The 13,417-nt window shown below is 34.9% G+C and overlaps 1 protein-coding gene across 6 annotated transcripts in view; it reads left to right on the top strand.

The window, feature by feature from the left end:
* The window catches only part of SCAPER (S-phase cyclin A associated protein in the ER), a 169,542-nt gene that overhangs the window by 23,762 nt on the left and 132,363 nt on the right, over positions 1-13,417 (top strand). For all 6 annotated transcript variants that reach the window (XR_012776219.1, XM_075505714.1, XM_075505715.1 and 3 more), the window contains exons 6-8: positions 7,607-7,707; positions 9,114-9,230; positions 12,646-12,806. Coding sequence is in view for 5 of the 6 variants with exons in the window: in XM_075505714.1 (XP_075361829.1) it covers positions 7,607-7,707; positions 9,114-9,230; positions 12,646-12,806 (379 nt within the window). In the remaining variant the exon portion in view is untranslated. The remainder of the gene's footprint in view (positions 1-7,606; positions 7,708-9,113; positions 9,231-12,645; positions 12,807-13,417) is intronic.

Here is a 13,417-nt window from a genome sequence, read left to right on the forward strand (position 1 = left end):
GAATTGAGAACTCTCAAATCATGTATATAGATATACAGATATGGCTTTAATGCTTTATATATAAAGATATAATGAACATGGCTGAATTATTTCTAAAATAAACAAAGGATTTTCAAGTTTAAGCATCATCTCTGTATAAATCAGTTTGTGCAATAGTGATAGATAGAGATTAGACATATGCTAATAGATTTGACAGTAACCTTCAACAATTCAAAATGCAAATTGTATGGATATTCTCTACGTCAGCTAGGTTTCTGCATGTCTAATGTTTATATGAATGTTTTATTAGCTAGTATTTTCTAGATTTGGGTGGTGAGCTTAGGCAGAAAAAAATTAGTAATGCCTTTAAATCTCTTTCTGTATACTAAAACGAATTAAGCCCCAAATTATTTGTGGATGGAGGAAGGCAGATTCTGTAGCCAGTTTTGGCCAATGGAATTTTGGTTAATGCAACAGAGAAATGCATTCTGCTGCTATTGTTTTATGGTCTTTAGGTGTTTCAGCAACTGAGTCTATATGTGTGTGTGTGAGTATGTGTGTGTGTATATATATATATAAAAGTAAAAAAACCACACCACACACTTATTTAAAACTGTTATTGATAGAGTTTGAGCAACTGGATCCAGCAGCTAAGGCTACAGTAAGTCTAGAAGAATCTCAAACTACTTTAAATTTAATTGTTAGGGTTTTTTCCCTCCTAGGATGGCTTCAGGTAGGTTTTTTTTTTCCTTTCATTTAGTGAATTATAGAAAATTTAGTTCTATATTCTTTTTAAGTTGCTGTTTAGCATTACTTAATGCTTGTACAAATTTTTATCTTTCCACCCATCATTACTTATTGATATATTTCTATAAGGTTTTGGCAAGGGTAGTTTCTCTCTTTGTTTCTAATGCTTACAGATACATTCTTAAATCAGTCTACCTTGAGTGTAGTTCAATGAAAGCAGTTTCGTTCTGCTTGAGATTCTTATTCCCCCTTATAAAATGGAAAATTCAGCAATGAAGTTCTGTTGTTCTGATTCTCATAGACAGCACAAGATGCTCTAAAGAGGTGGGTAAAGCTTTTCCCTTAAAAGACTTGACATGTTGCATGATGTTGTTATGTGAGAGAACCAGCTGAAACAACTTTAGTTAAGGCCTTCCAATCAGGGTGATATCTGTGAGAGAGTTAGAGTTGATTGAAGACCTCCCAGAAGGAGAGAGGAACTTACTTCATTAGGGTCTCTTGCCGAGAACGCCTTGTGAGGGCTGGTTTTGGTTCTGGGTATGCTAATTCTAATGATTTCAATCTATGCATGCAGACTGAGACCTGTGGTCATCCATGCTGATTATTACCGGCTTTCAAGACAGCCAAGAAAATAAAACTGTTTCTAAACATGCTGGAGCTTAAGGTAGAAAAACCAAGATTTTCCTAACTTCAGTGAAAAGAAAATATGCAATAATTCAGTATAATGGTCAAGTTGGTCCAAACAGGATCTTGATCTTATTTTCACTGATAAGAGCCAATTCAACTCTGTCCATTTTACTTTTTTTGGAGGATAAGTTTTGATTTTTTTTAAATACTTTACAATTTTACAAATATGAAAAGTACCTGGTTCCAGGGAGGAAAAAGTACAGAATCAGGTTTGATACTTAAGGCTTTTTGGGAGAGATAGTTTGTTATATGTGAATGTCAATTCTTTCCTTGTAGTGCGACAAACGTTAAGAAAGGTATCCCAAGAAGAGTTAGGAAGTAATTTATTTCCTCAACACAGCCCTCTAAGTATTCCGTTTAGATACATTATTCTTGTTCCAGTGTCCTGGATTCCTCTGGGTGAAAAAAAATCTTGGCTTTCCAAAGGAATTAAAAAACAAAACCAAAACCAACCCAAAACCTCAGACTGCAAAATCTGTGTTTTTTAATTAAGGTTTATTCAGCATCTTTTGCTTTTTACACCTACATTCTTTTAATTGCTAATTATTTCCCCACTAGAGTCCTCTATTAAGTGTATTTCTATCAATTTTGTAACCATTTTGAGCATTAACTTGATATCTTGTTGTACTGATGTCTTCATTCTTTGAACCTCTAGAACATTTCCAGTTAGAAGGAGAATTTCAGCATGAAATGAACTCTGTTCTATATAATTGAATCTATTTTCTTTTTATTCAGGAAAACCAAGTTGATTATGAGTTTCCCTGAAAGCCTAAGCCAATGATTTACATACTAGAACATGTGTAATTCTTTTTCTGTGTTTCTCACAAGACAGTCTTTCAGATCAATAGGGTTTTATGGAATATATATTCAAATTGTTTGAGAAGGTCTAATTCTGCAGTTGGAATATGTCAGAAGTATGCTAGGCTGCCACTTATCACTCAGTTATAAAAAATACGTCTTCTGTTTTTTAATTTGGAGTTATGTAGGAAGAGTATGTTTATGTCTGTCTCTGAACAAATAGCCTGTGGCTGTACTGTGACAGTCTTTTGTGAAAATCTTTTGTGAGCATTCCTCTGGCCTCTTCTTGGGCATTTACATTTTCATTGTTGTAATCTTCTGGAGGTGAATCAAAATCATTGAAGTCAACAGTGAAGGACAGGAAAATAGTGTAATGATTGGGCATTCAGTCCCACAGATGGAAATGGATGGGATCTTTCAGAATGGTAGTCTATTCTAAAAAGCCAGCTACTGAAAAGCTGGCTTCTCTTCTAGTTGGCAGTCTGCATAATCCTATTCTTGCCTCTCCATCCTTTGCATCGTATATATATATTTACATTTTTTGTGTAAATAAATTGTGTGATTAAGTCCATGCATGTGCCCCCTGATGGCTACGTTCATTCTTATGGAGAAGATTTACTTTGATAACGGTTATGCTTCTCAGGAGCACATCCTTGGCAGATAGAGGATTATGGCTGTCATGTTATAGGTGAATCAATGAGGAACAAACTGAGGCCAGATATGGTGCATTTCACATTTGGATCTAAGAGGCCATGTGTCCCTGCTGCTTAGTGGCTTCTGCAGGGCTGCTGTGAGAGCCTTTAAAAAGGCATACCAATCAGGAGAGCTTTAGTTACTGGAAAATTAGTCCGTTTTTCTCCTCTCTGCATCTGTTTTAGAGTCTTGGTTTTTTACTATTATCTGCCATGTACTGAAGTTGGTATAATGAGAGTCCTTTGACTAAAGGAGCTGCTTCCTTTCATCCCCTCCCAAAGTTGTAAGAACCGCTTTGGCAATCATCTTTGTTTAACCTAACCCCAGAGCTGGCTTTAAGTGTTTGTAATTCAACTGTACAAAAAAGGCTACAAGGAATTTTTTGAAGCAATTTTTGTGTCAAATTACTGAAACACTCAGTTAACCTTAAAAACATAAATTTAGAGAAAGAAAGAAGGAACTTAGGTTGCCTGCTAAAAATGTACTCCAGTAAAAGAAAATTGAGTTTATTTTGGTAAATACATAATCCAAAATACTTGGTATAGATAATGAAACAATATAAAATATGCATAGTTTGTAAAATAAAACACACGTTTCTAGCCTTGAGAATAACCTAAACTACAGATGTAGTGACTGAGTTAATTTCTCTGACACGCATTCTACTATTTTGAATTGTACAATCTTCCATGCTTCCCTGTTTTCCTCCTCCTTGTTTGAGAATGGGAGAATAAATGGAGATGATGACATTTCAAAGCCATTACGTGATTTCCAGACTTCTGTTTTTAAGGATTATAATAGGCCTATCTAGGACCCAAGTCAAGATTGTCCTAATTCAGGAATATGGATTATTCTGAGGTAGCTACTTGATGTATTAGAGGTCCTTCTTGATTGCAAAGTAATTAATATGATCACCCAATTGAAGAGACTAGAAGTACAACTTTAAGATAAATATATACGTAGAAACCAAAGTAATGACTGAGAGCTGGAGGAAAGAAGGAAAAGCACAAAAAGAGCTTTTTGACGTACGGTGCTATTGGTCAGAGAATCGAACAGAGGGGAGAAAGAAACAGGAGCTGTATTGTGAGTGTTTGTAGTTTTATGTCACGGATTTTTCTTTAAGTGTTGTTTTTTAACAGTATTGCTTTCTTTTTTAGTTTGAACTGGCTTTTTAAAAATCGTATGGGATGGATATGACCTTGAAAATAATGGGATTTGAAATTGTTTTGACTCTAGTACAGCCGTAGCCTACCCCATAAAGGTTCCTTTTTGTCAGCACCTTCTCAAGTGGTACAAGTTTCCACTGCTTCAGCACCACAGGGTATATCTGCTACACTCGGTACCGTAGGTGAGCTAGAGAGCTGTATTGATGTCCAAGACCCCAGAGCCCTGCACGCCAGTATTGTGTGTCAGTAGGACAAAGGGATGGCGCCAACCGTCCTGCTGTATGCGCCAGTAACTAGAATTAATTACGAACCAATCGAATCCGTTGCAGCCAATTGGTAAACTAATTGGTAATTTTAGCTGTACATCTATATGTAGTTATCTGGATGCCTGTAACGGCGCTTTCAGAGCCACTTTTGTTCTGCTTCATCCTGCTTGACAAAATGGCCCTCATAGCTTTAGGGAGAAAGATGTGCATCAGTGAATATGGGGCCGCTCCAGCTGCTTGTCTTGTTTGTATTCCCTTGTTCGTAAAACATGACTCGGGTTACAGCTGCATGGTTCTGCTCTGATCATTTCTGATAATGTGTAGCTAAACATTCCTTAAAATAGGTTAAGCCATTTATTGTATTTTTTTCCTATGCCAAGTAACTTCAGAAATATAACTCATATTCAGCTTGATTCCTTTTTTTTTTTTTTTGAGGAATATCTCAGTGGCAGGCTTGAAAAGTAAATGATTCAGAATTAAATTTTGCTTTCTATGCTCTTATTGTTAGTAACAGTCAGCACAACTTAGTATGGGCTAACCTAAATGGATGTGAATTGAATTAGAAAGCTGAAATTTTATTAGTGAAGCTGAAGAAAGAACTGGCTAAAATACTTGACTTGTTCATTTCTTGTAGCAGACTTTACTTATGAATTATTTTGGTGCTGTAAACCAACTGCCTTGTAAGAAAGATTTTTGTTAGGATTTTGTGGAGTATTTCAAAACAAAGAGCAACTTCTACATCAGCACTGGTATTCTGTTTGATTTCCCTTGTGTTTGACTTTCTTGTGACTCTTCCCATATAACAACCAGCATATGCTCTAGATCTGTCATACGTACTAGTTAAAAGGATACCTATGTGAAAACTGAAGCTGAATTTCAAACTTGCATTTGTGTTAAACAAAATGAATAATAATCCATATAATTTTATATGGAAAAGTATTTTGCATACGTTAGAGGTCCTTTTACTATTGAAAGAACAATTTAAAAATTAATGGGATGTGATGTTACAAAAATGTACATCAGTTAGCTGTACTGTAGCAGAGTGTTTTTACTGTTTTCAGTGTTAAAAGTTTTACTGTTAAAATTTGTAGTTATACACTTAGTAATCAATACATTTTCATTTGTAATTGTTCCCAAAATATTTCTAAGTAATAATTACTTGCTTTGAGCAGAAAATTTCCCTTAATACCAGTGGGAATGATTTTGACATAGTAAAGAATTTGCAAAACAGCAACACTTCGGCATTAGTATTTTTCCTTATACCATAAAATTATGTCTACCTTTTAAACTCTGCATTTGAAGCTGATGTAAGTTTTCATAGAATTCAGGCATCATTTATGGATTTTTATTATTTTCAGCATGTTGTCATCATAGGGTACAGTATACATTTTTCTTGTCTTTGAAAGAGTAGTTAAGAAAACTTCTGTTTCTGATTGACGTGATCTCGAACTATCTCCTTTAGAAATGCTTTAATATGCTCTGTTGGGTGATAATCAGCTCTGCTGAGAAGGTGCCTTATGCCTGTTGGCTGTGGTGGTCTGTGCTTTTTGTCACATTCAGTAAATGATTTTTGAGTTTGTATGTGGAATATAAGTGATTTCCTAGCTTCCTGCATGGTAAAGAATTGCTCCTTTCTCTACCAGTGACAGTAGATAACTATAGTTTGCTCAAGGAAGAATTAATCATATGGTCTTTTGCTCTGCTTTGCTGTGAAAAAATGGCAGTATTGTCTGAGTAAAGACTGCAGGATCCCAATTTACCTTTTAATTTTTTATTGTTTCTGTATGTGATCTGACCTTACTATAGTTACTACACTTGTACATTTGACCAAACTGGAAATCAGTAGATATAGTTAATGATTTCTGAAAGTTAAGGATCTTTTTATCAGAAACAAGTCTTTTGGTTCCCTACTGTTTAGCCACTGGCACTTTATCTATGAATTTCTTCCTGATGAAGTCATGCTAATTTTTTATGTCTTTTCATAACAGTTAATTTTATTTGTTAGAGACCAACACATAATTTACAAGATTCCAACTTCTTAATCAAGATTTTGCAATATTTTGAATAAACTCCAGCACGCCCCCGTAATTTCTGACAGTGTACGTTTAATCCTACTCAGGAATTATGGGATGGACTAGATTGCTCTTAAGATCCCTCCCAGTTGTGTTAATTTATGATAATGTGTAAATCTTTTAAAGCCATAAGATATGTTCATGAGTACAGCTTTCAGTGACTAATTCACATAAAAATGCGTAAATTCTTTGGTAACTCCATATAGTTCAAAAGTAATTTTTAAAATAGTAAAAAATGAATTGGTTTGTAATGGTCAAGAAGTATAATCTGGGCATTGGAATTGTAAGGTCTGGACATGTAATTACTCCATAGACAAGAATGTGGAATTAGTGACTTTTTTTCACTTGTTAAGGTGTCCTAATCAGAGGAGAGAATGTAAACTTTGCATCTTGCAGCTTATCTTGTTTATTTCTCATTAAGTTTGTCAAACATGATGATTTTATAAACCAAGTGTAATGCTGCAGTCTTTTGTTTCTTGCCTCTCAAAATATCACCACGAGAGTCTCTTTGATTAAAAACTGCTTTATTAGCACAATAGTGCTGATAATCTCACGTGACAATAGAATGTCTGTCATTAATCTGGACATGTACAAGCAGGCATCATTTGAAAGTTCTGCACACTTGAAAGTCTGTAGGAACAGGATATGGTTTGCTGAACTTAAGAGGTGTGAGAACTATTTTTTTCTAATGCAGGGATCCAAGGATTCTCCAGAAGGAATTCCCTCTGTCTGATGCAGTTGCCTTTGTGTAGCTTTGTGTATTTTTACTTCACAAACAGATTAATTGTGACATTTTTAGTCTCCCGCAGGTCTATCGGGTTTTACAGGCAGTTTTGCTTATTTGATGAAGTATGTCCAGTGTATTTTAAAAGATAACAACTCTGACCAAAAAATCCTGAAACAATACTTATGTATGTTAGGAATTAATTTCTTGCCAAATTTTGCTGTTTTCTCCTTAGACATTGGTGCTTGCAGAGATCTTAGAAAATGTGCACATTTTTTGATAGGATAAATGTTTTAATGTTTGTTCACATAAAAATCTTAACTGTCTGGGCTTCTTTGTTTTCAAGATTTTTCTTGGTTTTATTTTTTATGAGAACACCACAGACTAGTAAATTTCCTACTTTCTTTTCAGTTCCTTTATTGGGGCAGGGGGGGTTGTTTTTTAAATACAAAGGTTGATGTAATGATTGCTTTTCAGGAAGTCCTCATGATGCTTGATAACTATGTAAGGGACTTCAAAGCATTAATTGACTGGATACAGCTACAGGAGAAGCTAGAAAAAGCTGATGCTCAAAGCAGGTAATTACGTTTTTTTGTTGTTGTTGTTTTTTTTGGTTTTGTTTTTGTTTTTTTTTTTTTAATCTACATCCAAATACTATGTCTCATAGTAAACTTCCTTTTGTAGCAGAGATTCAGCAAATAGAACCCATTTTAATACTTGCTCTGGAGCATCAGGAAGGAAATTTTCCTTTTGGACAGAATTGGTGTGAGGGCATAGAGGGGATTTTATCCTCCCTGGTAGTGTTATCAGTGAACAGCTGTGCTGGAAATGGTAAAGGATTTGGAAGTATAGTATCAGAAAGGTAAAACTGATTACATCATTACAATTTGTGCATAGTGTTGAATTTGTGCCTTGGTGCCTAAGTTTTAGTTTTGAGAGGTAAATGAGAAGTAAGGTTTTGCTGGTGTAATTTGCGCCTGTAGATGATGGGAGACCTGTAGTATGTGTGGAGTGATACACTCTAGTTCTTCCGTTTTCCTTTGTTAGGTAGTGAGTTCAATTGCTTATCTGTCTAGGTAGAGACAAAAAGTAGACCAAATGTGACAGAGTGGTTTTATTAGTTGATTATAGGTTGTTAATCCTGCTAGTAGTACTAGAACCAGTTAAAAAATAATTTATGTAAGTGCTTTTCTGAATCTGTCTTCACCAGAACTGTGTTCTGGAAGCTTGATTTTGTTCTTAATTGCCAGTTGTAATTTTCATGTAATCAGATAGCTTCAGGAGCAAGAGTTAAAAATAAAAAAGAAAATAGCATCAACTTCAATGAGATGCGTAACAAAACTGCTACCCTGGCTTCCGCCTCAAACCGTGTCTGTTTTGGATGAGAACATTTTATGTTAGTGGCAGTTAACTTAAATCAACCTATTCGATTATCTTTGCAAGTAACACATTTACCAGTAAATGTTATTGCTGAGAAAGTTTGGTATGTAAGTAGTATAATAGAAGGAGTGGATGGTGATATATTTGGTTAGTTCTGAAGTTTTTTATGTACTGGAGATATTTGATACCTATATTAACCAAAGCAGCATTTAAACTGTATTGAATGCTCTGTTACACAGGATAGGAAAGCATAGGGTACCTTAAATGGTTGTGGCCTTTTATGTGCATTGTTATTGTCACTAGAACTAGAGGATATTTCCAGTCCTACCCCTCATCCTTTCCTTTTAACTGGTTGGTTTGATGTTTGGTCCCACACTGACATTTAAAATAAGCATTGTAGACTTGAGAGTATGCATTATTTTTGATATGGGTCTGGCTAATACGTTTTGGAGTTGGTGTAGAAACAATTGCTAAGATGTATGATTAAATTCAGCAGTATTCATTAATACTTCATAGCATTTGTTGGTGCTGTTTTTCCTTTAAGGTGATAGAGGAATAGTTATTGCAAATTTTATTTTTAAACTTTTCTTTCCTGAATTTTCAGACCTACTTCATTAGCCTGGGAAGTAAAGAAAATGTCTCCAGGACGCCATGTGATTCCAAGTCCATCAACAGATAGAATTAGTGTGACATCAAATGCTCGAAGAAGTTTAAATTTTGGGTATGAAACCACATCATAACTTTGTTAAATAGGAATGAATCTTAAAAAAAGGATTAATTTGAAGCAGAGTTCATGAACACGCTATTTTTCTAGAGTAATCAATATATTGTTTTGCTGTTTATTAAGTCATATATGCAATTATTTGTATTCATGAAAGAAAAGCACATAGTGTAAAAGAAAATCCTATTGGGCACTTAATTTTTTACTTACTTCATTATATATTTAGTTACTGGTCATTCCAAAGACCTGAAGATAAAATACAATTAGTGTATTTCATGTTACGTGTTTAATGCTCTCTTCTGACTACAAAACAAAGGTCAAAATATCTGTAATTGGCATTTTAAAATTGCCAGTGTATGCAATGTGAATGGCCAGCGGAGTGTGCAAAAGTAAATATAGGTCAAAAAGAGTGAATGTAAAGTAAGGTTATTATGATTCTGATGAATAGCAAAACTGGTACCAGTTTAAATACAGAGAATATTATATACTACAATAAAGCATCTTTTACTTGTTAAAATGAAAATGGCTGTTTGAAAGCAGTACAACAAAAATGTGCATAAACACCAGTTCAGAGCAGCACTGTCTGGTGCTCTTTCAGTTCTGGAGAGCATGTATGTGCCCAACTTAAATCTTTGTCAGGGTGTGGGTTTTTTGGTTCATTTAGGTTTGTTGGGATCTAAAGCACATGCTATACTGTTTCGTAAGTGGTTACAATGTCCTCAGCAGAGATGTAATATTAGAATATTTGGTCAGTACCTCTGAGCTCTCTTAAATTTTGAATATCAAATATTTCTACAAAAATGCTACTAAGTGTGTTTGGAAAAATTGCTCCAACGGTGCTAGTCTCTTTGTAGATGTATGTGTTGATACCTACCTGACAACATTTGAGAGGTGTCTGCTTAAATGCATGATGATGGGGAGAAAATATGCACAAGTAGTCAAATGAAAAATTTGAATCTGGCAGAAATCGATGCTCATTTATTTTTATTAGAACACAAACAACAGCTCGGTATAATGATGTCTTTCAGCTAAGCCTTTTTTTTTTGTATGTAACTACATGTTGCTATTGTTGATGGAGCTGTTTTATTCACCATCACAGGGAGATGATTAGCAACTGTGTGTGTTAAAGGAGCTAATAACAAGATAAGTTTTCTATCCTTCACACTTGCAACCTTTCTCTTCTGTCTTAGTCTGCTTGTGTGTCTCAAAGCAAGGCAACACCAGACAACTACAATATTTTGTGTATTTGAGAACATAGGATAGAAAATAAGGGTTTAGACATACTTGATACTATGGAAATTTTTGACAGAATGCTAGGAATTATTGGGAAAGGGAGAGAGGACAGAAGAGAAGGTGGTGTTGTACCACTGTAGAAATTCATAGTGAATGACTTGTACCTTTGGTCATCTTCATCTCTTCCCAAAAGCAATGTAGAGAAAGTAGGAAAAGTACAGAAACTGGAAACAGGAACAATCAGAAGTATTCAACAGTATCGATGCAAAAAGAAAAGAATTTGGAGAAGAGATAACAAGAAGGATATGATAAATAAAATAACTTACAGAGAAGATGAGTAGGAAAGTTTTGTTCATTATTTTTCATGAAAAGGAATTGGGGATACTAATTGAAATTATCAAACACCAAGCTTAAAATGACAGAAGTATGACTTAGTATGTAGAATTTGTTATTATGCAATGGTTTGGATGCCAAAAGCATAAATGACTTCAGAAATTAGTATCGCTAAAATTAAAGTCCATCTTTCGTTATTAAACACAAAGATGTGTTTAACAAATTACAAAAACTTTCAGTATAAATGGCTGCAACCTGGAGAGTATGCTAAAGGAAAAGTCGTTCTGTACCGCACGGTTCTGATAGTCTCTTTGCTCGGCTGTATGGAACTATGAGAGACAGGGTACGGGGCTTGGCCTCTTTTCCTGCTTTCCTTACATGAAATGGTATCGCATCCCCATAGGATCAGTGGGGATTATTAGAAGCAAACCAACCAAGCAGCCACGTTTTATAATTCATGGAATTATTCCTGATAGGGTTTTTTTGATGACTGACTTGATAAAAATAGGAAATAATGACAAATTGACATCTCACTGGGCTTAAAATAAGTGAACAGTATAGTTATGTAGAGGTTTTCTACACATTTGTTTGAAACTTGCAAGATCTTCATTTCTTCATCCTTGATTTGCTTTAGCTAATGAGGCAGCTGGATTTGTTGGACTGTTTTAGTCAGTGTTGTAAAGCTTGGAAGAGAAATCAGTTGTATGATTGCAGATAAAATTACTCTTGTTACAGAAGAGAATTGGTCACTTCTTGAACATGTGCTTCTTGAATGTTACCATTTTCCAATTAAAAAATTTGGCTTGCATTCACTTAAATAAAAGTATATAGGTTTTTGCTCTAAGCCTTGTGCAGAAAATGGCAACTTTTTACAAAAAGCAAAACAAAATAATCAAAAAAACACTGCAGTTCTGTCCATCTAGAAATTCAAAGTTTGGGTGGTCAGTGTTATTTGGACCGTTCTGAAAGTTAATAGAATGGCCTTCCAGATTTATAATTTATTTTTGCTGAGTAGGTAATAGAAAATAGATCTATTCCTTTATTTACTTAACCTTGGAACAGAGTACATTATGGTTTTGTGTGATCTACATTTACAATTAAACCTGCACTTTTTTGGACTTCCTGCCCATATGCTTTGTTAGACTCCTCGTATTAGTAATGGTTGCAGCCCATTCTGTACAGTTCATTGATGAAATTCGGCTGGACTGAGGAAGATGCAATAGAAGAGCTGTTATATTTGCTGTAAATGCTCACCATATGTTTATTTCTATGATTTTAAAATTTGGTATCGGAGAATGTTTCCTGTGGGACCTGTTTGTCCATCACAGGAGTGTTGCATGTTTCTTCAGTCATTAGACATTTTAAAAATTTTAATCTGAGAATTTAGCTTCTTGTTAATTTAGTTTCATTGACTACTAAATATAAGGAACCGCACTTGGAGATTTTTCTCCAGGTGCACCACTATTTTCTATCTTCTGACATTTCTGTGACTGGGAATATATAATAGGCTATCAAGGTAGTTACCTAATAGGGGGGAAAAAAAAAACCAACATTAAAAAAATAAACCCCAAACACCCCACCTGCTGATGTATTGCTGCATCCTTGTTTCTGTGGGTAGATTTACTTTTTTTCATGAGTTGAATTTATAGGGATTTTGCGGATGAGAAATCTACTGAGACTTTAACGTTCAAGAACTCAAGAACTACGAATTTCATTTTTTAAAACTGTGGAAAGGGAAAAGGAGACAGGCTGTGTGAAGAGTTACTATAATAAACTTTTCTTGTTTTATAGTAGGTTCCAGTTTTTGTTATTTGATTAGACACTAAAAAGAGCTATGACTTTCATTTAGGAACCCTGCAGTGACAATTTCTGCAACACGCCTGGCTCCTTCTGGTGTAAGTTGGGCTGATAAGGTAAAAGCCAATCATGGAACTAAAGCTGCCAGTCCTGAGCTAGCAACACCACAAACCTGTCTGCCACCTCCAGCACAGAAGTCATCGCGGAAAAATGGCAAGTCTTTTTAAGTAGCTTAAGTTATTTTCACAAACTGTGTGGTATCAAGTTAGTTCAGAGTGTGATGACCTATTTTCAAACCAAAATTAAGTCTAACTTTGCAAAATACAATGTTTAAATTAAGCATCGAAGTAAAACATTAATGCAGCCTTACACTGTAATAGTTAAGTTTGAGACAAAGTTGTGTTTTCATGTGTAGGTAACATTCCACTGTATTTCCAGTAACTAGAATTTGATCTGTTAAAATACCAGTCCATAACACCCCGAGAAATGAAAGGTCTTTGGTCACAAACTGACAATCTAACTGACTGCAATTTGGAATGGTTTAACAATATAAAGAATAATACATGTCCGGGAATCTGTAAAAGAGCTCAAGATAGTTTTATGTGCTCAGGGAGACAGTGTTGTTAGAACTGTGCTGAAGTAACAATTGATGTTTTTTTCTTTGAAGACAAGAGTTACCACATTCAGTTATGAATTGTTTCTCTAAAGATTGTCCTTGGAGAATGCTTGATGTGGGGTCTTTTGTTCTAGAAGGGATTTGTTTAGTTGTAGACATAAAAAACTTTACCTTTGGGTTTATAAAGTTAGTTTCTTTGCACACAGTG

Source organism: Mycteria americana, chromosome 6 (assembly GCF_035582795.1).
Source record: "Mycteria americana isolate JAX WOST 10 ecotype Jacksonville Zoo and Gardens chromosome 6, USCA_MyAme_1.0, whole genome shotgun sequence".
Taxonomy (NCBI): domain Eukaryota; kingdom Metazoa; phylum Chordata; class Aves; order Ciconiiformes; family Ciconiidae; genus Mycteria; species Mycteria americana.